The sequence below is a fragment of the Eleutherodactylus coqui genome, chromosome 13, assembly GCF_035609145.1.
Source record: "Eleutherodactylus coqui strain aEleCoq1 chromosome 13, aEleCoq1.hap1, whole genome shotgun sequence".
NCBI lineage: Eukaryota > Metazoa > Chordata > Amphibia > Anura > Eleutherodactylidae > Eleutherodactylus > Eleutherodactylus coqui.
In genome coordinates this window covers 68,445,217-68,472,170 of record NC_089849.1, presented here as the reverse complement: position 1 = coordinate 68,472,170, position 26,954 = coordinate 68,445,217, and the positions used below count along the sequence as shown (strand labels likewise).

Genomic DNA, 26,954 nt, shown 5'->3' with positions numbered 1-26,954 from the left:
AGACACTGGTGTCCATTAGCACTTTATAATTTCATTTGCTTGTAACTGTTTGCAGAGCTCAGCAGGCAGTCTGAGCTTTGCACACAGCTCCATTGTTCTCACATGGGCTGTCAGCTGAATACAATGTTATCTCCGACTCCAATGCAGAACACAGCATGCGGTCTGTGTTATCTACTCTCGGGCTGAACGATGGATTTTAAGCTTTACTTAAAATCATCATTCAGCTGAAGAGTGATTGATGGCAGTGTTTACACGCAACGATTATCACTCATATGCCATCGTTTGAACGAATTTTGAGTGATAATCATTGCGTGTAAATGGGGCTTAAGACTGAAAGTAGGTTAGAATGGCTTTCCAGTTCTATGCAGATAAAGCTAAAACAATGTCCAATTAAATTGTCTGCAACTTCCTCATATACTTTGTGCTTCAATTAGTCACCATTTCAAGATCACGATTTTCTTTCAATGAATGGAAACATTCTTGCTCACATTCAGAAACTGAAACCTCGTTAAGACCTAATCCTGTTCACGGTTTGCTACAATGAAACGAAAAAACAAAGTACAAAATATACAGTATTTAGAAAGTTACAGTACTTTTTACTTTTCTTTATTGGTGCAACTGAAAAGACCGAAGCAGAAGAATGTATGTGCTGAGGAAACAAACATACGGTCACTAGGAGTCAACATCAACTACCTAGCTGTTTAATCTTCGACATTCTAGTTAATGAGGCTGCCAATGTGGTGAATTAGAGGATAATAAAAAGGTTTCTTTACTGAGGTGAATAATTAAGGTTGAAAGAGGCTAAGGCAGTTAGGCTGCCTTCACATCTGCCGAGGGGATTCTGCTTCCCTGCTATGTTTGGGGAGCAGGAAAGGGGAATCCTCTAGCCGAAAGGATCCGTCTTATGATTGAACTGAACAGCGCCAAATGGATCCCATTGTCAATGGGGTCCGTTCAGTTTCTGCTCATCTGCCCAGCGTTTTACCGGAAGAAAAAGTGCTGTATGCAGCGCTATTACTTCCAGTATTTTCTGCCGGATCTGCAACAGAAACTCCAACCGGATCGGCAACAGAAGCTCCAACCGGAGGCTCCAACACAGACGTGAAGGCAGCCTTAGATGCTGTGATAAGAGTAAACTAGTCTCTCACCTCTTTAATCCATGCAAGTCTGTCAGCTCTCCAAGTTTGGTCCTGACTGATTCCACATCATCCGAGTCCCTTTGTGAGATGACAAGATATAAAACATTGTTAATATGGGTTAGGTAGAGAACGTAAAGGCACTACTCTGCATGAAAATGTAAGGGTCTTCCCTAAAGAGTCACAGTGACCCTCCAGGCCTGGAGAAACAATAATGGCAATGCCATCTTCTCTGACTACCTGATGCACACTGTGTATTAGTACACATCATTAGTCTAATATACTACACCTGGTTTGACCAGTGCTGTCCACACGAGCAGTGCTGACCAGTCAGAGCAGCATGTAGTGTCTGAGACTACCAATGCATACTGATACGCAGTGCGTGTGCATCAAGTAGGCAAGAGAAGCGATTCGGGATGTGTTTTACCAGGCTTGGAGGGTTGCTTTAAATTTCTATGAAGATGGAAAGCCTGGGGTTGTAGTGACCTCTAGTGGAGAGTTTGATAAACTGCACCAAGATATTATCTCCTATGGCTTTCAGGAGGTCACATGTTGGAAGGTCCTAAAACCCAGAAGGTATGAGTAAGGACCGAGTACACTCATTGAGGACTTTCTAGTGGAATGATGCTGATGCAAAAGGGGGCAATTTGAACTAAGGAACATGAAAGAGTGCAGGGATTGTGTAAAACTGAGATGCTGCTGTGAGCGGCTAGGGGAGAACAGCAGGGACTGTGACAGAGCTGAGGTGCTGCTAGAGGGGTGCAGCAGTCTGCAGAGAAGCTACTGCTGGAGAAAGACTGGAAAAGGCAGCGTGAGCCTGGACTCTTGGATGGTGAGAGGGGCTGTTATGAGAGCACAGCCAACTCTGAACAAAGAACCCAGAGATGTCCTGCTACCAAAAAGTAAAAGGTAGCCATGTTACAGCCACAACTTGCTGGAAACATCTGGACTGTGGCCAGGAGCAATGGGAACATCGCAGTGGAATTGCATTTCTGACCTCAGGCAGCTGGGGTTTGTAGAGTTAGCGATTCCCACACAACACAACCGTAAGTGGGGCCAGCCTCGAACAAGTAGGTGAACACACCAGAAAGGAACTCAGTTAAGTAATTAGTGGGCCTGCTGTAGCAGATAGAGCTAATAGGAAGGCCAGTGAATTGTATGCAAGTTCCGGGTGCTCAAGCCCGGTTTAAGAATTGTGTTAATTATTATTATGTTGAAGAATAAAGTGTTATTAATCCTAGGATTTAGCTAGTGATAGTGACAAGCCATTTTAAGGTGAAAGATAAACTGCTCAGATGCATGAATTTAGTTTAGCTAGCTGGGTATAGATGGACGCTGCTGGCGCTATTAAACTTGGCTGCAGAGTGAACATGAACCGAGAACCCCCAATGATTGGACAAATGAACATTCTTATAAATATTTGAGCCCAATCATCAGCCTGTTAAAAGGGCCTTTAAAAGTTTAACAGATGCAGCCATATTTCCCCTCTAGAAATATCATATTTTCCACTTTAGATTGTATGTTCCTATGGGCAGGGTGCCCTATTTTATTGTTACTTATTTACTAATAGGTCGGCTGCATATGACACCTGACAGTTGCTATCACTATTTTATCTTATTATTATTAACCCTTTCCAATCCATTTATTTTTTCTCACCCATTCTCCCCAGCTCCAAATAAATTGGAGCTGGGAGAATGGGTGAGAAAAAATACATTTTCCCTGCACCCTCCTGATCTGACAGAGTTCAGGAGGGTGCAGGGAGGGACCTGCTTACCTGACCGGCGTCTTCCGCATTCTCCTTCTGCCTCCCGGCTCGGCGATCATGTGACCGCTGGGGTCAGGTGACACCTGGCGGTCACATGATCGCCGGGTCGGGAGACAGAAGGAGAATGCACAAGACGCTGGTCAGGTAAGCAGGTCCTTGCACGGTGCAGGCTCCCGGCTCGGCGTTCATGTGACCGCCGGGGGTCAGGTAACACCGGCGGTCACATGATCGCCGGCCGGAATCTATGCATTGCATAGCGCTAATTGAGCGCTATGTAATGTATAAAGAAGTGGGCAGAAAGGGTTAAAAACCCTTTCTGCCTTCTCCTCGGGGGTCCTCGATGACGACCAGTAAAGGAGTGCATCTGCACCCGATGTGCCTGACGATCGGGTGCAGATCCACTCCTGCACTGCAGTGTCGGGCCTGCCCCGACATCGGAGCTGTGGAGGAAAATGATGATGTCGGGGCAGGCCCGACATTGGACTGGAAAGGGTTAACAATTCAAGTCTGAACAGGTTTGTGATTTTTTTGCAAGGAGATAGTGAATTCTTTGTGGTGTCTGCAAGTAATTTTCAACACGATTGAGTACTTACCACATGTCCATATGAAAACGCGCATGTTCTATGTCATCCACTTCCCTGAAACAAAGTTAATAAAAAGCATTAAATAACCTCTATATAGAATCATAGAATGGTAGAGTTGGAAGGGACCTCCAGGGTCATCGGGTCCAACCCCCTGCTCAGTGCAGGATTTACTAAATCATCCCAGACAGATGTCTGTCCAGCCTTTGTTTGAACACTTCCATTGAAGGAGAACTCGCCACCTCCAGTGGTAACCTGTTCCACTCAGTGAACACCCTCAGTGTCAGAAAGTTTTTTCTAATATCTAATCTATGTCTCCTCCCTTTCAGTTTCATCCCATTGCTTCTAGTCTTTCCTTGTACAGATGAGAATAGGGCTGATCCCTCTGTACTGCGATAGCCCTTCAGATATTTGTAGACCGCTATTAAGTCTCCTCTCAGCCTGCTTTTTGCAAGCTAAACATTCCCAGATCCTTTAAAGGGGTTGTCCAGCGCCGAAACGGGTTTTTTTTTTTTTTCAAACCCCCCCCCCCCGTTCGGCGCGAGACAACCCCGATGCAGGGGTTAAAAAAGAACACCGCACAGCGCTTACCTGAATCCCCGCGCTCCGGTGACTTCTTACTTACCTGCTGAAGATGGCCGCCGGGATCTTCTCCCTCGGTGGACCGCAGGGCTTCTGTGCGGTCCATTGCCGATTCCAGCCTCCTGATTGGCTGGAATCGGCACGTGACGGGGCGGAGCTACACAGAGCCGGTGTGAGGGTTATGAACATATAAATTTATATATGTATGTATCTTTGATATACGTTTTCGGAGGCTTTAGGCCTAAATTGTACACTCTATTCTGTGTCCTATGAAAAGCTCTGATAAATGCTTGTACATTTAGGTTAGTACTTAATTACATTAAGTAGAGGTGTAATCTTAAATGTCCATCATGTCTCCAAGATCTTGTTAATCTCGTTACAATGATCAAAGGATAATGGAATGCTTCGATCATTAACTGCTGTCTAGGGCATGTGATTAAAATGTAGATTGTGATAAAGAATCAAGGTACTAGACAGTCAGTCTACATTCCAACAAAAGAAGCCATGTTTATTGAGAAAACGCAATTATTCACCACCTTAGTACTTTGACCTCAGTATAACAGATTGAACTTTGTAACACTAGCCTTTGCACTGATACGCCTACTGATACGCCTACTGATACTCCTTCTATTTTTTGTATAAGAAATGACAATGTACAGAATAAACACAGATTGCTTCTAGACACAGGCCTGATCTCTGTGTTTCATTGCTTTCTCACGGCGGCCGCCATAACCACCTCTGATTTGGAGCCTCACAGCATATTGACGGAACATTGAATTCCATAACAGTAATTGGCGCTCAACGTGGGGCTTGAAGGAACAAGAGGACCACCTGCACCTCAAACCCCCCCGGACCCAGATGGGATAAGGAGCCACTCGGAACCACGGATTTACAAAAACTGCGCAGTAAGGTAAGGCTTTATCTTGCCACAATCTATCCGTGCTTCTTGGCTGCTCCTTTCCTGTCCGAGGGGTAAGAAGTGCATGCCTCTTATAAATCTTCAAGTTTTTTTTTTAAGAATTCATATGGTGGGCTGAATATGCTGTGCAGGTGTTCTTTAACTGTTATTGTCTTTATTTGTTACTTTGCATGGTCAGTGTACAGAATATGAAACCCTCTTGCCGATCTCTGGAAGGCATGGTATAAATTGTACCAGGGAAGCCTAAAATTTTCAGGGGATAAAATCCCTGATGGGAGCCTCTTATAGGTATAAGAGAAGTAGTTGAGACGGGGGAAAAATAAGCAGGGTTGGGAGGTACCGACACTTACAGACAAGTGAGGAAGTACTGACACTTAAAAAAGTAGTAACTGACATTCAAATGTTTTTGTCTTTATGTGTGCCTGTTTATGCACGAGTGAGTGATTGATGAGTTGACCTGATCGACGGAACCTGACCTCCGGGGTGCAAATATAAATCTCTGTGTCCCGTGTTAACAGGAACCTGATCAGTGACGCTGAAAGGAGTCCCTAACAAGGCCACGATTCTGGACAGGGCCCCCTGCAGTTCCGTTTGTATATTTCAACGGTCAGGGGATTGTTTTATGTGTGTGAAAGGATAAAATAATAAGCCTCTTGGTGTACATAAACCGCCAGCCATGGGCAATACTGCTGGTAAAGAGGATAAGGTATGGAAGACAGCTAAAGAAATTGTACAAGAAAGAGAAGGCAGAGCTGCAGTTGGTAGAGGATGTGATAAATTGTTTAAGCACATATAAAGGGACAGGAGTATTAGATCTCCAGCAGTGGGAAAGGTTTTCAGACAGTCATGCTGGGTGGGCAAAAGATAATGGATTACAGGAAATGTTGAATAGTTGGAAAAAGGCAAGTAGAGATATAGAAGATGCAGGATATCAGAGAAAAGAATTCAAAGGACAGATATATTATGCTCCCCCATTGCCAGGTCAGTTCCCTCTTCCACCTCCACCCCCTCCTTCATCTCAATTCCAACAGTCTCCCCCACCCTATGCCAAGCCATCCACTCCAAGGTCAAACACTGGACAGGAGGGATGGACCTGCTGGCATTGTGGACAACAAAACCCGGATTGGAGAGAGAGCTGCCCTGCTTGCGGAGCTCCTCGGCACAAACCGGTTATGCCTATACTCACTAGATCCAAGGCTAGTGAGTGGAAGCATGGAGAAGAGGACAAGGAGGAGATGCAGGGAGCGGAGAGTGGTATAGGAGCTGATGTAACACAGGGGGAAGGCAGAAGGAGCCAATATGATATGACCTCACAAAAAGTTAAATATAGACCATGGACACCTCAAGAGCATATGTCACTTATACAGCAATTACCAGACCCCATGACCAGACCTATGCCTTTCTTTAGACAGATAGCACAAATACAAGACACATACTCTGCAACATCAGCTGATCTGGGTCCTTTGATTATGTTAAAAACAGGGGAGGCAGTGGGAACTATAATTTTAAATTATGTGAAAGACTATTGTGGCACAGATTGGGATAAAATTAAACATAGAGAATTAAAAAGTGGTAAGATATTTTTAATTGGTCTAGAACGTTGGGCAAAAGAAAAATTAAAAGAATCCTCCCTGTCTCTTTCTAATGTCACACAAGAGAAGGATGAAAGTGTAGAGCAATTTTATGCCCACCTTCAACAACGTTGGTCAGATCTGGGGTATAGGGGCATACAAGAATTGGGTGACCATGTACTTAGCATGGCCTTTGTAGAGGGGTTGCGAGAACCCTTGAGGTCTAAACTCATGGATAACAAGCCTGAGTGGAGACAATATGAAGCAACAGGCCTGGTGCAAGCAGCCAAGGGCATTGAACTAAATTTAAAAATCAAAAAAGGACATAGCTCTGTTATGATAGCACAATACAGCACAGGAGAGAACAAAATAAAACAGGGCACCCATCCCAAACATAACCTTAAGTGCCATTTCTGTGGTAAGCCTGGGCACTTTAAACGGGAGTGTAGAAAAATCCTCCAGCAGAGGGGTAGTGAACAACCCACAAAAGCACGAGTCGCCAAGGGAGAAATAGAAAACCAAGATTGAATAGTCGGCGACCCTCTGCCCTTCTTCCCCATGAGCAATGTAAAAGAGGGTGTGGCCATTTTTCTTAAAGGGGAAGTACTCAATAAGGAAATTCCTTTCCTTGTTGATACAGGGGCAGCAACCTCAGTCATCCAAAGCCACCTAATTCCTCCAGCATACCGGCAAAATACAGCTCAAACAGTTGTAGGTCTTGAAGGAGTTCCTAAGAAACTTCAGGAAACAGACCCTCTCCCCATAAAATTCAGAGACCAGACAGTGTTAACAAAACTATTGGTGAGTGATGATATTCCACTGTCAGTTATGGGCACAGACATACTCTCTGCCCTGTCAGCTTCCATTCAGTTTACTGAAGAAGGAACAGTGCAGATTGATTTTGCAAAAACAAACGCAGAACAATTTTGCCAGATGGTGGCTTCTCTAGATGATCCACAGCCAATTTTCCTCTTAACTACAGAAGAGGAAATAATATTACAGGAAGTTCCACAGGAACTCTGGGCCAAGTCCAAAACAGATATTGGTCATATGAATGTGACACCCATGGTAGTGCCACTAAAACCAGGATGCGTAGCCCCCCAAGTAAAACAATATCCATTGGGTAGGGCCCAAGAGGATTCTATAGGCCCACAAATTACAGACTTAATTCAAATGGGGGCACTACGGGAAATAACATCACCAGCCAATACTCCCCTTTTCCCAGTTAAAAAGAAAACACAAAAGGGACAACCAGATGTTTATCGCATGGTACATGATCTTCGGGAAATTAATAAAGTAACTGTACTCGACACCCCAGTAGTGCCAAATCCACATACGCTTTTAGCACAAGTCCCGCCCACTGCGACATTTTTTACAGTGATAGATCTTGCAAATGCGTTTTTCAGTGTACCGATCCATCCGGATTGCCAGTACCTTTTTGCTTTTACCTTCAAGGGTAAACAATACGCTTGGACCGTCCTGCCACAAGGTGTGCAGAATTCTCCAAACATGTACACCCAGGCACTCCAGTCTGTTTTGCAGGCCTGGACTCCGCCTGATGGAACTGTGCTGTTGCAATATGTTGATGACCTTCTGCTTTGTGCTGAGGATCTGAAAACATGTCAATCTGCATCCATTTCTCTTCTAAAATTTTTAGCAGAAAATGGCTGCAAGGCTTCAAAGGAAAAATTACAGCTTTGTAAACAAAAGGTTGTGTTTCTAGGCCATTGCCTAGCTCAAGGAACCAAACATCTCACAGAAGAACGAAAAGCTGCAGTTCAAGCCATTTCTGTACCTTCTTCTGCTGCCAAACTCCGCACCTTTTTGGGGCTTGTCTCATACTGCCGTCCTTGGATCCGTTCTGCCTCATCCCTGATGCAACCACTCTATGATTGTCTTCCAAGTGTTCCTTTCTCTCTCACTCCTGAAGCAACTGACAATTTCCATACACTAAAACTCTCTATTCTCAGTTCTCCAGCACTGGGAATTCCTAATTACACTCTACCTTTCACTCTCTTCTGCACTGAACTTTCTGGTCATGCGACGGCAGTGTTGACACAAAAACATGGAGGACGTCCACGGCCACTTGGGTATTAGTCCATGAGATTGGATCCGGTGGCCCGAGGAGCCCCCTCCTGTGTCCGTGCGGTAGCAGCAGTACAAGCAATGGTTGACAAATCTTCTGAGTTGGTCCTGGACTACCCCCTAGTGGTTCTCACCCCCCATGACATCCAGAGTATACTCACTCAAGTACAACCTAAACACCTGTCTCTAGCTCGTCAAATAAGGTTACAATGTGCCTTGCTCATGCCTCCTAACATCTCCTTCCAACGGTGCACTACCTTGAACCCGGCTACTCTTCTTCCAATCGAGTATCCCGATTCAAATGGGGGGGTGGGGGATTTGGGTACTGCAGATCAGTTATTTTTAAATTCTGTACAGCATGATTCTGATTTATTTGATTCAAAACACCAGCATGATTGTCTAGAATTGATGCAGCAAGAAACTGCAGGTTTTGAATCAGTTACTGAAACGCCTATTGACAATGCACATTTTGAGCTTTTTGTAGATGGTTCACGGTACCAAGGTGAGGATGGCCGATTCCATACCGGGTATGCAGTAGTCACACAACATGATGTCCTAAAAGCAGAAGCTCTGCCTCCGCATGTCTCAGCACAAGAAGCGGAATTGAAGGCCCTCACTGAGGCGTGTAGAGTGGCAGAAGGTAAAACAGCAAACGTTTACACTGATTCCAGGTATGCATTTGGCATAGCTTATGATTACGGCCCAATATGGAAGGCCAGACAATTTTTAACTTCTGTAGGACAACCCATTAAGAATGGTGCAGCAGTACAGAACCTTATGAAAGCCCTACTCCTACCGGATAAAGTAGCAATCCTAAAGGTGAAAGCTCATACTAAAGCCGACACTGCAGAAGCAAAAGGCAACGCCCTCGCAGACTTCACAGCAAAGGCAGCGGCCCTCAAACCATGGAAGAAAGAAGAAAAGAAGATACTGACCGCACAAGTCAGAGACTATGATTTGGACTTTGATAAAAATATGGACATTGATGTACTAAAGACATTACAGTCACAAGCCAGCAAAGAAGAAAAAGATAAATGGACTAATATGGGAGCAGTAGAACAGGGTGGCGTATGGCAAACAGTCAGTAGAACTTGCCTACCACGATCCCTGTACCCCATGATGGCCCAGCTGATCCATGGAAAGACTCACCTATCGAAGGCAGCTATGCTACTGACGCTTGAGAGAGAATGGGTGGCCCCTGGGTTCTCTGTAACTGCTGCATCATTTGTCCAATCTTGTATGATCTGTGCCGTGAGCAACCCAGGACAGAAAGTAAAGGTCCCGCAAAAACACTTGCCTAGGCCACTCTACCCATTTCAGAGATTGCAAATTGACTATATTCAGCTCCCACGTGTGGGGAAATATGAATATGTGCTTGTTGTTGTTGATATCTTCTCAGGTTGGGTTGAGGCCTACACCATCACCAAGGCAACTGCTCAGGCAACAGCAAAGAAGCTCATGAATGAGGTAGTCTGCAGGTATGGGGTACCAGAGGTAATCGAGTCAGACAGGGGTACACATTTCACAGGTGAAATAATGCAACACATCATGCCTGCCCTGGGTATTTCCCAAGCATTTCACACCCCTTATCATCCACAAAGTAGTGGGAAGGTAGAACGGATGAATGGTACCCTAAAACTAAAAATACAGAAAGCAATGAAAGAAACAGGCAAACCATGGACTGAGTGCCTCCCATTGGCCCTTTTCTCAGTCAGATATGTGCCTAACAGAAAAACAGGATTATCACCATATGAAATCTTGTTTGGGTGTGCACCCAGGTTGGGTCTGTACTTTCCACAGGTACTGCAGGCCCAGTATGGTACTCTAACTGACTATGTTATGTCCTTAAATGCACGCCTAAAGGCAACACACAATCAAGTGTTTTCTTCAATTCCAGATCCAAATTCTCTTGAAGGAACGCATGATCTGCAGCCCGGAGATTGGGTAGTGACAAAGAGACACGTGAGGAGGACATTGGAACCAAGGTTTGACGGCCCGTATCAAGTGCTGCTCACAACCAGTACTACCGTCAAACTAGAGGGTAAAACCAATTGGGTACATGCCTCACATTGCAAAAAGGTTAAGAAACCACAATATGAGAGAAATGAGACTATTCCTGGTGCTTGGAATTCTCCTGCTTATCGCCAGGGCCTGGACCCTGACGCCAGCGCGAAAGTTGAAATTGGCACAAACTAAGGAAGGAGGTGTTGTTAGAAGCTACTGGGGTTGGGCAAATAAAACTAAAGCCAGACAGCAAGACGAGTTCATATGTGAAGGCAATCATAGGTGCATAATAGCCAATTTTACACTAGGAGAGACCAGTGGCTTATATGTCCCCTCCAATAAATTTAAAGGTCGTTCATATGTCATACAGGAAGGAGAGGATCCTTGGATAAACATTATCAGTAGAGTAAATATCTCATGCTATAAACTAACCCAAGGATGTGTGGCTCATATAGATAAGCAGTTCACATATGAGCATCTTTCAAAAACGTTAATGTGTAAGGGTGACCAAGTTGGAAGAGGAGGCACAAACCAGACAATATCTTTAAAAGATACATATACTCTCCTGTGCATTAATGGTACTCCTATAGCCAACTCTCTAATGTGGTTAAACCTTTTGACCGTCCTGGAAACAACCACTGTGGTACACACTGACAATTTAGTTAGGCTCCCCCATACATGTAAAAATGTCTCAACCAAACAACAGAGGACCGTAGTGCAGTTTAATATATCTTTCCCTGTAATGAAATCATGCTCTAGAATGAAGAGAGAATGGTACGATACTCTTCTTGGAGGAATAGGAGCAGACACAGGGGTTTTAAATTCAATAGATTTAGAAGTAATGAAAAATAAGATGGCAGGGGAAGGAAGAGATGTGTCTAATCTGGTCAATATTCAGGCACAATGGATGCCCTCCATATTCCTCCCCCAACATCTTGCATTAGGATATAATAAGGATGTATTAACGCTTTTTAATCTGAGTTTTGGGGTTCAAAATGATTTGTTTGTAAATATGAGTAAATTCATAAACTATACACAATGTAGCCTGCAATATGTATATATGATTCACTAGAAGGATAAAGCACAGTCAGATTTGATGACAAAGAATGAAAAATTGTGGAGAAATATTTTCAAGAATGTAATTCCAGTAGCATCCTGGATACGGCCCGGGGCTGATGGTGTAGAATGCTCTGATGAATATTGCACTGGAGAAATGACTTTTTATGATGTAAAAGACACAAGCCTGATGTGTAAGTCTGTAGTACTACCTGTGGTGTTCGGACCGCCACTATATGCTTTCCAATATTGGTTGCCCAAGTTCACAGGTACTATGATTGATAGTGAAAATAAAACCCATGGCATAGAGAACTGTGAAGAAACACTGGATGGCCTAGTATGCGGACGGAGTACAGCCGCATATGAGCCATGTTTCCTGCAGCCTTCAGTCAGCATATGTGATTGGACGGTGCTACCTGCGTCTTTCCATATGCTGATAGAAGTTGGCCCCCAATATATATGCTTTGTTACCAACCAAACTAAAACCACCAGTATGTATAATCTCACCACTCCATTTTCTGGATGTTTACAGAACATATCGGTGATACATTGGTTTACAGAAACTTACACCTTTTTGCCAGATGCTGAAGCTGCAATAAAGTATTACTGGCACCCAGATGCTATCCCTATGTCAAATCTGACTATATCCTTGGGTAGAATTGTAAGACTAATGAAAGACACTGAACATCTTCAAAAGCATTTGGATGTTACTAACCTCTCCCTTATGGAATTAGAAAAACAAACTATATGGGTAGGAGATAAGTTGGTCAGCATAGGTAATAAGATCCAGATAGACACAGAATATAACTGGTATGATATTTTTACTGGATGGTCACCTACAGCAGGAAAGATGATGGATTTTATGTTTCACCCATTACTAATACTGTTTCTTTTGTTCATTCTTTTGAGTGTTTGCAACTTATGGACATTCTGTGGGATACGGAGACAAGCAAATTATCTGGAATCGCTCCCTCTACGATATCGTTAAAACAGTCAAAAGAGTAAAAGAGCACCAACAGTGGGGATCCGGCGAAGAGGATAGAAAGACCGGCAGGGGTGGCTTAGCACCCTTGATAGTACCACAACAAAGGCTCTTTTCAAGATGGACTGTTTCAAATGGGGGATTGTGAGGGTTATGAACATATTAATTTATATATGTATGTATCTTTGATATACGTTTCCGGAGGCTTTAGGCCTAAATTGTACACTCTATTCTGTGTCCTATGAAAAGCTCTGATAAATGCTTGTACATTTAGGTTAGTACTTAATTACATTAAGTAGAGGTGTAATCTTAAATGTCCATCATGTCTCCAAGATCTTGTTAATCTCGTTACAATGATCAAAGGATAATGGAATGCTTCGATCATTAACTGCTGTCTAGGGCATGTGATTAAAATGTAGATTGTGATAAAGAATCAAGGTACTAGACAGTCAGTCTACATTCCAACAAAAGAAGCCATGTTTATTGAGAAAACGCAATTATTCACCACCTTAGTACTTTGACCTCAGTATAACAGATTGAACTTTGTAACACTAGCCTTTGCACTGATACGCCTACTGATACGCCTACTGATACGCCTACTGATACTCCTTCTATTTTTTGTATAAGAAATGACAATGTACAGAATAAACACAGATTGCTTCTAGACACAGGCCTGATCTCTGTGTTTCATTGCTTTCTCACGGCGGCCGCCATAACCACCTCTGATTTGGAGCCTCACAGCATATTGACGGAACATTGAATTCCATAACATCGGCATCCTGCACGAGCGGCCCCATTGAGAAAAGAAGAAGACCCGGACTGCGCAAGCGCGGCTAATTTGGCCATTAGACGCCGAAAATTAGACGGGCTCCATGGAAACGAGGACGCTAGCAACGGAGCAGGTAAGTGAAAAACTTCTTATAACTTCTGTATGGCTCATAATTAATGCACAATGTACATTACAAAGTGCATTAATATGGCCATACAGAAGTGTATAGACCCACTTGCTGCCGCGGGACAACCCCTTTAACCGTTCCTCATAGGACATGATTTGCAGACCACTCACCATCTTGGTAACTCTTCTCTGAACTTGCTCCAGTTTGTCTATGTCTTTTTTAAAGTGGGGTGCCCAGAACTGGACACAGTATTCCAGATGAGGTCTGACTAAGGAAGAGTAGAGGGGGATAATGACCTCACGTGATCTAGACTCTATGCTTCTCTTGATACATACCAGAATTGTATTTGCCTTTTTTGCTGCTGCATCACACTATTGACTCATGTTCTGACTGTGATCTATTAGTATACCCAAATCTTAGACCCAAATGTAGGACTTTGCATTTCTCTCTGTTAAATACCATTCTGTTAGTTGCTGCCCACTGTTCAAGCTTGTCTAGATCCTTTTGAATCTTCTCTCTCTCTTCTCTAGTATTTTCTATCTCTCCTAGCTTTGTGTTGTTGACACATTTGATCAGTTTCCCCTCAATTCCCTCATCTAGATTATTTATAAAAATGTTGCACAACACTGGGCCTAGGACAGAGCCTTGTGGTACCCCACTTGAGACATTCTATCAATTGGATGTGCAGCTATATAAAAGGTCTGAAACTGCCCTCTCTCACATGACCAGTGCTAGCCAATCAGAGCAACATGAAGTGACTTAAGACCCTTTTGCCTACAAAGATAATCTTTCAAAGATTGAGCAATCTATTTGCATAAAGTGTTAATGGCAATTCACAATTTTTATGATCTTCATTTGCATGTAAAAGGACCTCCAGGAAAGGTTTGCAGAGCCCAGAGTGTGTTTAAACACACTCCCAGCTGTGCAAACATCTGCTGGCAGATTGCATTGTTCTCCTTGAGGCTGTAGGCAGATTGCATTGTTCTCCTCATGGCTAATGTAAACATGCCTCAGGGAGAACATTGTGCAGCCTATTGAAAAATTAGCGAAATGCATTCAAATGAAATGTACTTGCTCAGTCTTTCAGCGGCTGAACGATGGATTTTAAGAGAACCAAAATCCATAGTTCAAACGGAAATGCACGATTCCCGCGTTTATTTGTAACTACAAATTTGGTTGGACAAATTTTGAGCAATAATCATTGCATGTAAAAGGGCCTTAGACTGCCAATGCATAGTATTAAACAGGAAGTCAAAGGAGTGCTGCAGCCATCTTGACCTGTCTTGCAGAAGTGGGTCGCTTTAATAAGGGAGGGGGTTCCAAGGAAATAAAATCATTTCTATTCAGGACAATACAAAAAGGCGATTTAGGAAAACAGAACGGTAGAAAGACATTATAAGTGTATATATAAAATGTGTTGTTCCATGGGAAACCGTTCAGATTGCAGCCAATCAGGGCACCACATTAATTATAGTAAAAAAAATGGGTACATACATTATAAAGGTTTCATTCCATACAGGGTTTAAGGTCTGGGCTTTGACCTGCGTCTTGTGTGTCTGATCTTCAGGTAGAGTATTCCTGACCACTGCTTTCTGCTTCTGCTTCTTGTCATGATTCGGACTACTTTCCCTGGAGTGAGGGTCAGCTCGGCTCTCAATTCCCAGCATGCAGTAGGGATCACTAAAACCTTGAGATAGCAGAAAAAACATTCAAAATAAAGCATCACATTAACTGAAATTAAAAGAAAGAAAAATATACATATAAATGTTAGCAAACCAACTCTGCCCTCATGTGTATGTATTATGTAACTACACGCTATGCCTCACACTCACTCATCATCACCATAGCATCTATACATATATATATTGCAGTTGCCAATCCTGGGATTGGTTTTCTACTAGTATATTATAAGACCAAGTGAGAAACTATGAAAGTAATAAATATATTCTTACCACTGACATCCTTTCCAAGAATCCCTTTAGCTTGTTTCACTGTAACTTTCACGCAGACAATTGGGGGCTGTAACAGAAGACGTATACAGTCAGGGGTGTAACTATAGGGGATGCAGAGGGTGTGGTTGCACCCGGACCCAGAACCCTTAGGGGCCCATAAAGCCTCTCCTTTCCATATAGGGAACCTAGTACCATGAATACAGCATTATAGTTGGGGGCCCTGTTACATATTTTGCATTTGGTCCTCAAATCTTCAAGTTACATCTCTTGGTATGGGTAGAGATGGAGGGGGGAGGGGGGAGAGAAGAACTTTTGCACCCATGCTCCTGAGCCCTTAGTTACGCCCCTGTATACAGTAGTTTATTCCAAATATTCCCCAAATTTCCATTGTACAGATTCTGTCCACTCATTAGAATGTTGAACAACTTGGCTGGGACCCTTCTCTCTAATGGCCTTTGCGTACATTCTTGTCCAGGACAAAGCAAAGGACTGGAAACAAGAATGCAGCTTTATTCCTCGTAGACTAAAGTTCAGACAAAGACAAATGCATTCCCATGTGCACTGCTATGCTAAAACGATCCTAAGGGCCCTTTTACACAGACCGAGAATCTCATGATTTTCGTTTGCCTGATCTGGTGATCACCAGCTCATCCACGCTCGGGCAGCCTGTATAAACTGCGTTCTCGTTGAGAATCATGCAGTTCTCGTTCACTAGTCGTTCAATGTTTCACATTCCTATGTTTCTGGGTTTTCGCCCCTCATCAGTGTGCGGTAGGATTCTGGCTCGGCTACTGAGAGGCCTGTGATGTGGGTCGGGAGGGGTATCATCACTCCTTAAGGAGAGCACCTAGAAGCTGAGTGAGAAGACTTATAAGGCCATGCATAAAGGGTCTGACATTGATTTGCAGGAATACTGCCATCCAATAGGTGGCGCTGCAGAGGTATTGTTGCATCCTCCTTATTTGCATATATTTCCCAGAGGAGCGTGCATGGCCTTATAAGTCTCCCTTACCATTTAGGTGCTCTCTCGATGGAGAGACGATACCCCTCCTGACCTACAGTCTATGTGAAACACTGAACGATTAGTGTTTAAAAGGCACGAGAACTCCATGAGCCGGCGCTGATTGTTATTCCAGCTGCAACTGAATAATGAATGAGAAGTGCACGATTCTCATTCAACATTCAGTCATTTGCCTGCGTTTAAAGGGAACGATTCACTCGTTTGAACAATTTCTGAACAATAATCATTCACTTTAAACGCAGCCAACGGCTGAATGAAGAATGAGAATCATTGTGTATGGGCAACTTAATGGCAGCAATGCTAGGTGGATCTAGTGGACCTAGTGCCCCAGCATTAGCTACGACCTTCTTGGGATGTCACCAAGATCCTACATGACACAAATTCTGGATAATCTGATAGTTACCTCAAGACTTTTTACACTTTCAAGTATGGCCTTGTGCTCTGCAGGATCCATATTGAAGGCCTGGAAGAGAGACAGATGAGATCTTTTGAAATTAGTATGCTCTAGTGGCACTTATGCAAAAGTGTCCATTAAGAATAAAGTGTGCCACCCTACTGAAGATCATGTATGGCACTGCTCTCCCCTCCATGAACAAAGTTCAGTGCCAAAAATGATCATATGTGACATTCTTGCACTTTGGGAAGCCATTTACCATTTACCCCATTCACCACTCCTATCGTTATGGCTATTGCGGTCAGTTTTGGGCACTCTGGGGATAATTTGTTGACCAATTTAAAGGGGTTCTTCAGATTAGCTGTGACGCAAATACACTTGCCAATAGAAGGATGGGGGAATTTCTCATTCAAGATCCTGATCCATTAGACAGAGCTGTGACCAACAACAAAGAGCATATGTTGCACTGGAGGGCCCAGTATGTCCCTTGCACTACACTGGCTGACCACTGATCTCAATGGGTGCCATGTCATGCTTCATTTTCCCTAAGGTGGTGCTGCAGAAAAACGGAATACGTGCTGCCAGGTTCCGCAACAGATTACAGCTAATTGTGGGGGATATCAGCAGCTGGATATGCGGTGATCAGCTTAAGGGTTCAGGGAGCAGGAAAGGGGAATCCCCGCGGCCAAATGGTTTCATCTTGTGACGTAACCAAACAGTGCCGGATGGATCCCATTGACTATAGTGCTATTTCTTCTGGGAATTTTGAACCGTATCTGTGACAAATCCTCTGACCGGATGTTCCAATGCAGATGTGAAACCCGCCTAATTGTCTTACTAAAAGGGGATTTCCAAAGCGAACACCACTTTATAGCAAATATATTCGTTTATTCAAATAGGACGTGTCCCTACACATTTTATAGGTCTTTATTAAGATGTGCCCTTTGAAATAAGTGAAATTTGGTAGCTGTATGGAGACATTTGCAATTCTTTCTCCTAGGGTGGGCACACACCGTAGCGTAGCAGTGCATTCATTTTGGGTGCTATTCCAAGTGGGCCCATAAGGTGGGATTATGGGAGTGGTTGATGGACATCAAGGGGAATAGACTAAATGCAGACTGTGATTGAGTTGCTAAAGACAGCGCTCTATAGCCTCCAAAATGGCTGACTTTAGTTAAAACTTCCTACTATGATTTGGCTTAGTAATAATGCAAGGCCTGTTGTCAGATATTGACTTATAGGGTAGCTACTTTCCAATAGGTGGCACCCAAAAGACAGTATTCCTCCTTCCTGGAAAAAGAGCTAATTTGCATAACGATTTCCCAGGAAACATTGCATGGCCAACAGCATAAGACACCGGATGCAAACTTCTTGCTCTCCACAATAAGAAACATTACACCCCTGTTGCCTACTTATCAACAGAAGAGCCCAACTTCTAATCTATGGGACAAGTGAAATGCTGTATAGAAGACAAGATGAACTATAATGAGCGCCGGACCCAAGTTATTAAGTTGCCATTGCAGTAGGAACATAAGGACTCCCTATCTACCCCACACAATACTTTCCCCCTTACCGTTTGCAGGTATTCATATAGCTGGTCATTATCGGATATATGGTCTGGCTCTGAAATGCCGATTCTATGAATGACAGTATACAGAGCTTCTCCATACAATAGATTGCGCTGAGTGAAAAGTCAATAAATAATATGTTAGAACAACGTTAAACAGGAGATAAAAATCAGAGTATAAATTATTGCATATTTCTCAAATCGGCTGTTCTGCAATGAGCTGCTAAGGCTAAAGTGATATTCCTTTCCATTGTTCAGCTCCATCCTAGGAGCCGAGGAACAGAATGGAGTCCATTCATCGTAATGGTGTCTGTGCAGCTTCCGAAATGCCCGATATTTTAACACACAAAATTACGCAGAATACCGTACTGTTTTGTCCGGAAATTTGTGCCTCATCTGCGCACCTAAGGCTGGCTTCAGACGATCGTATGCGTATTTGTGGAATGAATGTTGCTTTTTTGCGCACTCATTGGTGTGTTTTGCTGTACTTTTTGTGCACGCACCGATGCTCCCAGCCATTAAATTGGCTAATTACTCTAATGAGTTCCAGATGTGTTTTTTTTTCCTGCACAATTACGCAGTGTTTCACGCATCTCCCAGCGTATTTCGCAAGCATTTGCACGTCCCAATTAAATTCTATGGGCACTTTTGGTGCGCGAATGCACAGGAAAATAAAGCATGCTTTGTGTTGGGTTTCTTACGCGACCAAAATGTGCAGGGACATGCTCACATATGAACAAACCCATCGTATTGTGACACTAGCCTTATACAGACTGTAAGGCCCTCTTCACATGATGTATTTGTTTTTGTGTACGCCTCAGCACAACATATTTGCGCTATGCACAAAGCTTTTTTGCATGCGTATCGGTGTATTTTACTGTACTTTTTTGCACACGCAGGGCATGTTCATTTAATTTAAATAGTTTTTTAGTATATTGAGTTCCAGATAAGTTCATTTTTTCACATAATTGTGCATCCTGTCGTGCATTTGTGCACTCCCCATAGACCTCTATGGGGACCTTTGGTGTGCAAATGCAAAGAAAGATAGAGCAAGTCTGTTTTTTTTGGGGGGCAAAAACGGGTAAAGAGAACAAACCCATTGAAATCAATAGGTTCTATTCTCTACATATTGGGCATGTAAAATTTGTGTGAAGCGAGCCTACCTCAGGATCGGTGCAAGATAGATAATGCAATGTATTCAGAAAGTTGGGCGTTGTTTCCTACATCTCTTACCTGCACAGATGGAGAAACTGGTTTGTTTTCTGCATTGGTCTCCTTTATTGTTTTTTTCTCTATAGGCCGGATTGTGCCTTTTTTCCCATACCTGGCCTGTCACCATAGGAGAAAAAAATAATGCAAAAGAAAAATGAGTGATTAATAGAACATGTGTAAATAAAAGGCTGGGCTCTACAGTAACTTCTGGCCACGGGACAGCCATGGTGAAGTTATAGCAGTGGCCTGATTTCAGTGTTTCTCTATGGAGGGAAAAATTGCATAATCCCCATCCCCATCTGCGTTGGGGATGCTTTTTCTTGCTCCGTTTGGGGCGCAGCAAAGGGGAATCGCTGGGCTGAATGGTTCCATCTTAGGATAGAATCGAACTGTGCTGAATGGACACCATTGACTATAATGGGGTCCATTCACTTTCTGCTCAGCTGCCCAGCATTTAGCCGGAAGAGTAAGGGTTAACAAACTGTAGCACAGAAAGTTATCTTAACATGTTAAAAGTCAAGTTTAACTTTGCTAAATCTGCATTCTACGCAATGAAAAGTGGCCATGTGGCTTTAGCCTTATTCTTGTTAAAAGATGCAGCATCATTTCTTCTTACCTCCCTTCGTGTAAAACGGCGAGGACTGGAAGAAGACTCCAAAGACTCCATCTATAACAGAAAAAGTTAACAATAAGAAATGATGTACACCAATAATAAAAATTATAATAAATATGAAATAGCTAAATGCACAATTCAGATTATACACTGAAATGCCAAAAGTCATGGGACAGGAATTAATATCATGTAGGACCCCTCTATCCTATTGAAGAACAGCAAATCGACGTGGCATCAATTCCATAAGTTGACAGAAGACGTTGAGTCATTGCATCCTGAAAGCCAATCAGAGCTCCATAGTATTTGTAGGTGTAGCATTTCAGGAGTGAATGGACCTCTCTAATAAATGCGTGATTGGGTCATGTTGGGTGACCAGGCCACACCATTCCTAGGAACTCTCCAGAATGCAACTGAAACCAATTCTGGAAAATTTGGAACCGATAGGCAGTGCATAATCATGCTAAAATATCCCATAATTGTGGGTGTACATGAAGTCCAGGAAAGGCTGCAAATAGTCACCAAGCAGTGAAAGCTAGTGGGCACTGGTCAATGACGTATTTAGGCAGATCAATGGATCAACTCATGCCATGACAACACACCTCACACCAGTATAGAACCACCAGCCTACACAGTGCCTTGTAGACAACTGGGGTTCATGGATTTTTGACGTTTGGCACCACAAACAAGCCCTACCATCTGCTCAAAAAATTGCCAGTCCTCTAGGGCCTAGTTAGCATCCTCACGAGCTGAGGTGAGGCGCTGTGCCCGGTGTCATGGTATTAACAGAGGCGCTCTGGTGGATCTTCTACTCCCATATCACATGGAAGCAAAAGAACGCTGCCCTAAGCTACAGCATATATTATATATATATATATATATATACACACACACACACATATATATGTGGGGGCTCCTGCATTGATTGTGAATTCTGCTGGAATCGCCTATGTGTTCGCACAGACAATTCTAGCCAGGCACTACTGGTCCACTTTGGGTGGTAATGCCTTCCATGATGTATTCCTGGTACACCTTTGACACTGTGGATTGAGGAAAGATAAATGTCTGCACAACTTTAGAAATGGAATGTCCCATCCATCTGGCACCCACTATGCAGAGTCCGAGGAGCAAGCCCTCAGCCGAGGAGACAGCGTAGAGAAATACCTTGTCCAACAATTCTTACAGTGAGTATTTATATGTCTACAGTCCTAGTTATCTCTATGCATTTACTCTCCAGGTAACTCTCTTTCTCTCCTGTCACTCACTGTCTCTCTCACTCTCTGGTGGCTCTTCTATTCTCTCCAGACACACGTGGCTCTTGTGCCACTTCTCTGGGTACGGGCACACACACACTCCTAGTTTCTAGTTACGGTGGGGAATTGCTCGGGAAGGATAAGCCCAAGCAGGAGCAGCAGACCACCTCTCGGCCTCCTCCATGTCTCCCTTCTCTCGCTAGCTCTCCTTTCCTTCGACTGGAGCTCCTAGAACTCCCAGAATCCCTGGGCTCTCACGTGACTACACTTTTATGCCACACAAGACAACGATACATTTTCTCACTGTAATTTGTGAGCGTCAGCGATGCTTCTTTCGGAGAATAATCTCACATCGCATCACTGCCGCCCGTGATAAAATCATGCAGCAAATTTGCATGATTTTTTATTGCATAAGTCAATGGGACTTTGCAATGTTAAAACCTCATTGCAAAGCAAGTTTGTACCGTTGCGATGTGATAAAAAAGCCTCTATAGAAGTACATGGGAGATAGAAAAAAAAAATTAAAAAAAAAATTTAAAAAAAATCGCACATCGCAGAAAGAGAGCATGCCACAATTTTTTTATCCCCTCAACATCGCATCAGTGAAAACATCGTAGATGGGAAGGAAACCTTTGTAAATCATTGATCAGCTCCAACTGTTTCGTTGGAACCATCATTACAGACCTGTTTCTGTTAGAACCATTTTTAAGCGCTTAGCAGAAGGACATTTGGTCTCATGGTGCCCATAACATGTACTGACTTTGACACTAACCCACTGACGCCTCTGCTTGCATTGGTGTTGTGAACTATGAAACTGAATGCTATGGACTCGAACCGAGTTGTCTTCAGTGATGTAAGTGGTGAAAATGAGTTTGACACCCCTGTTCTAGGTGTTTCATATTTTTTTGGACAATTAATATATTATGTACCATTCTGTATACAAAGCTGTTAGATATGCAGAATAGTCTCACAAAAGTGAGTTTTTTGCTATTTTTCAGACACAAGATATCAAACATAAAGAGAACAAGAGTGGAGCAAAGGGTTAGCACGGGAGAAAGAGGAACAACACAAGAGCAGAACTGTAGAAACAGGTCTGCCCCCAAGGTCACTCACTTGTCTCCTGTATCTCCACTTCTGAGAACTGTCAAAATTGCCTTTCTGTAATATCTCTAGTGAAATTTGCTCAAGAAAGAGTAGTGCAAAGATTTTACATGAAGTGACAGAAGAGCGAACATAGAAGATACACGGGGAAAGTAATTAGTAGAGTGCTTATGGCTAAGACAATTTTTTTAAAAATTTGATTTGTCTAATAATAACAAAAATATCTGGTGAGGAAACCCCTTCAAGGGGACGCAGGTGAAAGGACAGGAAGGTCCATAGTAAAAAAAACAACAACCTTAAAACATACAAATTAGCTCCTCCCGCTTCAGATTCACCATCCTGTAAATGGAGGCCTCAGAACTTTTTTAAACTTCATCCTTCCAATTCCTTGCAAGTGTTAAGTTTAGTGTAATCTTGACCCAAATTTTCTTGCACGCAAAGGTGGCTTTACACATGAAAGGGGATTCCTTTAACCCCCTAATGTCGCGGCTCTTTTCCCCCATTTTCGTTTTTCCTCCCCCCTTTTAAAAAAATCGTAATTCCTTTATTTATCCATCGACGTCGCTGCATGAGGGCTTGTTTTTTGCGGGTCGACTTGTAGTCTTTTTTATTGGTGCTATTTACTGTACCATATAATAATCTGAAAAACTTTTTAAAAATTCTAAGTGGAGTAAAATGAAAAAAAAAAAAAAAAGATATTCCGCCATCTTTCATTGCGTATTGTTTCTATGGCGCACAAACTGCAACTAAAATTATATGATATCTTTATTCTGTGGGTCAGTACGATTTAATATACCAAACTTGCATATTTTTTTTCGCTGTACTACTTTTATTTTTTTTTCAAAGACATTTCATTTTTTAAAAATTATTTTTTGTCGCCATCTTCTGCGCGCAATAACTTTTTTTATTTTTCCATCGATGTAGTTGTGCGAGGGCTCATTTTTTGCGAGATGTCCTGTAGTTTATGTTGGTACCATTTCAAAATGCATATGACTTTTTGATCACTTTTTATTGCATTTTTTATGAGAGACAGGGTGACTGAAAAAGTGCATTTCTGGCGTTCTTTATTATTTTTTTCGGACGACGTTTACCGTGCGGGGTAAATAATGTGCTGCTTTGATAGATCGGACTTTTACGGACAAGGCGGTACCAAATATGTATTTTTGTTTTATGATTTTGATCTTTTTTTATTATAGATAGGGCAAAAGGAAGGGGTGATTTAAACTTTCATGACTTTTTTTTTTTACAATAAAACTTTATTAAGGTTATTTTTGCTTTTTTTTTTAGCCCCCCTGGAGGACTACAATATGCGATGCTTTAATCGCTTCTGCAGTATGATGTAATGTACTGCAATCTGACAGGCAGCCTTTCAAGCCACCCCACGGGGATGGTTTGATAAACAGTTTGCTAAGGCAGCCCAGGGGTCTTTCAGGAGGACCCTGGCTGCCATGACACCCGCACAGTTCCCTGAGATCTCATCCCGGGGGGACCACACGGGATCCCCGAACATTGTTCGGGGCATTTAAATGCCGCTGTCAGAATTGACAGTGGGATTTAAAGGGGTAATAGCTGCGATCGGCCGCACGGCCGATTGCAGCTATTGCCCGCGGGTGTCAACTGTAATAAACAGCTGACGCCTGCGCTGTAAATAGAGAGGTCATGCCGCGATCTCTCTTCATGCATAGGCTGCTGATACAGGCCGTCAAAAGGCGTATCGGCGATGGTTAAGTGGTTAAAGATTCATACTATCAAAGAATAAAAGTGGCTTTACACATTGTTGTTCAGCGATCTCCCTTGACCGCTCAGTATTATATATATACGCACTGGCGAACTATAGGGAATGCAGTGGCACCCGGGCCCAGGAGCCTTAGGGGGCCCATAAGGCCTCTCTTCTCCATATAGGGAGCCCAGTACTATGAATAAAGCATTATAGTTTTGCATTGGGGCCCAGGAGCTTCAAGTTACGCCTCTGCATTAAGGGGTTAAGAGAAGTTGGGGGTCCTAAGATAAACTTTTGCACCCCAGGCCGATGAGCCTTTAGCTACGCCCCTGTATCGACTGACCATACATGTTGCTGTCAATGGCTGATGGAAATAATCTACTTATCTCCTATTTCCCACAGAAGCAAAAGATGGGGAATGTTGAAATACAATTCTCATGTTAAGAATTCCCTCCCAACATCCACCATTGGAAGACAATCGGAGGACCTCAGTAGGTTCAACCAACTCTAGAAGGTAACTGTCCACTTAAGCTGGTAGCCACCCTCTCCAGGAAGCCATATGGCCAAAGAAACTGACTCTATGGTACGAACACCATAGAAAATGAGCAATAATGGAAAATAATATGACAGAAACATTTAAGTGATTGTAACTTACCTGTGAGTCTGTATTTTCAGGTGATGAATCATCACTGGCGAAGTCTGGGGAATCCATACGTAATCCAAAAATGTTGTACAGACTCTGCTATTTCATTGAACCCAGTCCTGCCCAAGTAATCAGCCGTCTGTCACTGTGTAGACGTGACTTGAACAACTTTACTGTGTATGGTCACCGCTTTAATATCTATTGCTGTTCATTCACCCTCACACAAGGATACACATCTAAGTAATATAGAGTACAAGGACGTCAACGACTAGAGTCTTCTGGAGCACTCAGAGGACGCGCACTCCACCATGATGGCCACATACTTGGTGCTCTTATTTCTGTCAGTTCTGGTCCTCACTCCTCTAGTGCCGATCATCATTCTACAGTTTCAAAGAGGAAACCACAAGTTTATCTGCTGTGAGGAAGTGAAGCAGTAAGTGCATGAGATATCAGACTGACATAGACATGATGGGTGGAGGAGGAGGAATGCCTCTATATCTACTGCCTTAAACAAGGTCAACCAATTGGAATCAAACAAAAAGCAAACTTTGACGTGGCCGATGGGCATACATGGATTTGATCAAATCGTGCACTAAGAACCTTGCATTTTTATGCGGTTAGTACAAAAAGTCATTATGCATGTTTGCAGATATTGAATGTGTATGGGTGGTGAAGCACACGAGTGTAATGTACACGCAACTGCGACACTAGCTGAAGCTACGTTCGAAAAAACGGACAAGAATAGCACATGTCAATGGGCAGTGTTCAGCACAAGGGATAGCACACGGACGCGATGTCCGAGTGCGGTCTGATGTGAGTTGCGCCTAGAATCTCAGGCGCAACTTTTAAGTCACCCATGTTCGAGTAGCATTAGAAAAGAATACCATGCTATGGCCCCAATAGAGCCCTGATCTCATCATCATCCAGTCTGTCTGGGATTACATGAAGAGACAGAAGGCTTTCAGCAAGCTACATCCAGAGAAGATCTGTGCTTAGTTCTCCAAGATGTTTGATACAACCTCCATGCTGAATTCCTTCAAAAACTGTGTGCAAGTGTAACTAGAAGAATTGATGCTGTATTGAAGGGAAAGGGCGGTCACACCAAATTTAGATTTGATTTAGATTTTCTTTTGTTAGTTCTCTTAGGATTTTGTTAATTGATTCAAAAATAAACTATTAACGCTTCTATTTTTGGCAGCATTCGTACTTTGCAGTATTTTTTCCACACCTGCCTAAAACCTTTGCACATTACTGTACAAATGAGATAAGAGGGGAAAAAAGAAGTACAATTACCCACAAGACACTTTATATTACTGGATCACATGACTTTCCATGATAGCAAACAGAATGTCACTCGAGTCTTATCTACATGTCCACATGACCTAGTCTATTATATAAAGCAAACACAGCAGTCTGGATAAAATAGACATAAATTGAGGGTAATGAATGTCACTCGAAGTTTTCAGAGGTCGGGAAGGGTATTGTTTCTCCTTAGGGAGAAGGCGTGTGGGGGAATTATAAGGCCATCCATGCTCCTCTGGGAAATATGTTAATGGAAAGATGGAACAATACTCCTACAGCGCCACCTATTAGAAGGCAGCATTCCTACAAGTCAATGTCAGACCTATTAACAAGCCTTATAACAGTGATGGCGAACCTTTAGAGACCGAGTGCCCAAACTGCAACTCACTTATTTATCGTAAAGGCGTTGGGGCTTATCACAATGTATGATTTTGCCTCCCCTTCAAAATAGACAGTGAGGAGCACCGTGGGTTTTTTTCCCAAGCTGGAGCAGTGGAGTACCATTGGTGCAGATTTTGACTGGGAATCAGCTTACCCGCAGCGCATTTCCTACTGTGTGACACTCCCCCTCACATCCTCCGAAGGCTTCCCGCTGTCAGCAC

General features: G+C 43.0%; 1 protein-coding gene across 3 annotated transcripts in view; it reads right to left on the bottom strand.

Annotated features, from left to right (window-relative positions):
* UNC13D (unc-13 homolog D) overlaps window positions 1–26,954 on the bottom strand; it is a 68,584-nt gene that overhangs the window by 30,260 nt on the left and 11,370 nt on the right. For 2 of the 3 annotated variants that reach the window (XR_010787589.1, XM_066587929.1), the window contains exons 1-9: window positions 25,063–25,438; window positions 20,340–20,390; window positions 19,745–19,840; window positions 18,518–18,625; window positions 16,954–17,013; window positions 15,530–15,596; window positions 15,072–15,264; window positions 3,495–3,539; window positions 1,149–1,217 (exon numbers count right to left, since the gene is read on the bottom strand). Coding sequence is in view for 2 of the 3 variants with exons in the window: in XM_066587929.1 (XP_066444026.1) it covers window positions 1,149–1,217; window positions 3,495–3,539; window positions 15,072–15,264; window positions 15,530–15,596; window positions 16,954–17,013; window positions 18,518–18,625; window positions 19,745–19,840; window positions 20,340–20,390; window positions 25,063–25,119 (746 nt within the window). In the remaining variant the exon portion in view is untranslated. Of the gene's footprint in view, window positions 1–1,148; window positions 1,218–3,494; window positions 3,540–15,071; window positions 15,265–15,529; window positions 15,597–16,953; window positions 17,014–18,517; window positions 18,626–19,744; window positions 19,841–20,339; window positions 20,391–25,062; window positions 25,439–26,954 lie in introns of those variants that run through there. The other variant, XM_066587930.1, reaches the window with a different exon arrangement.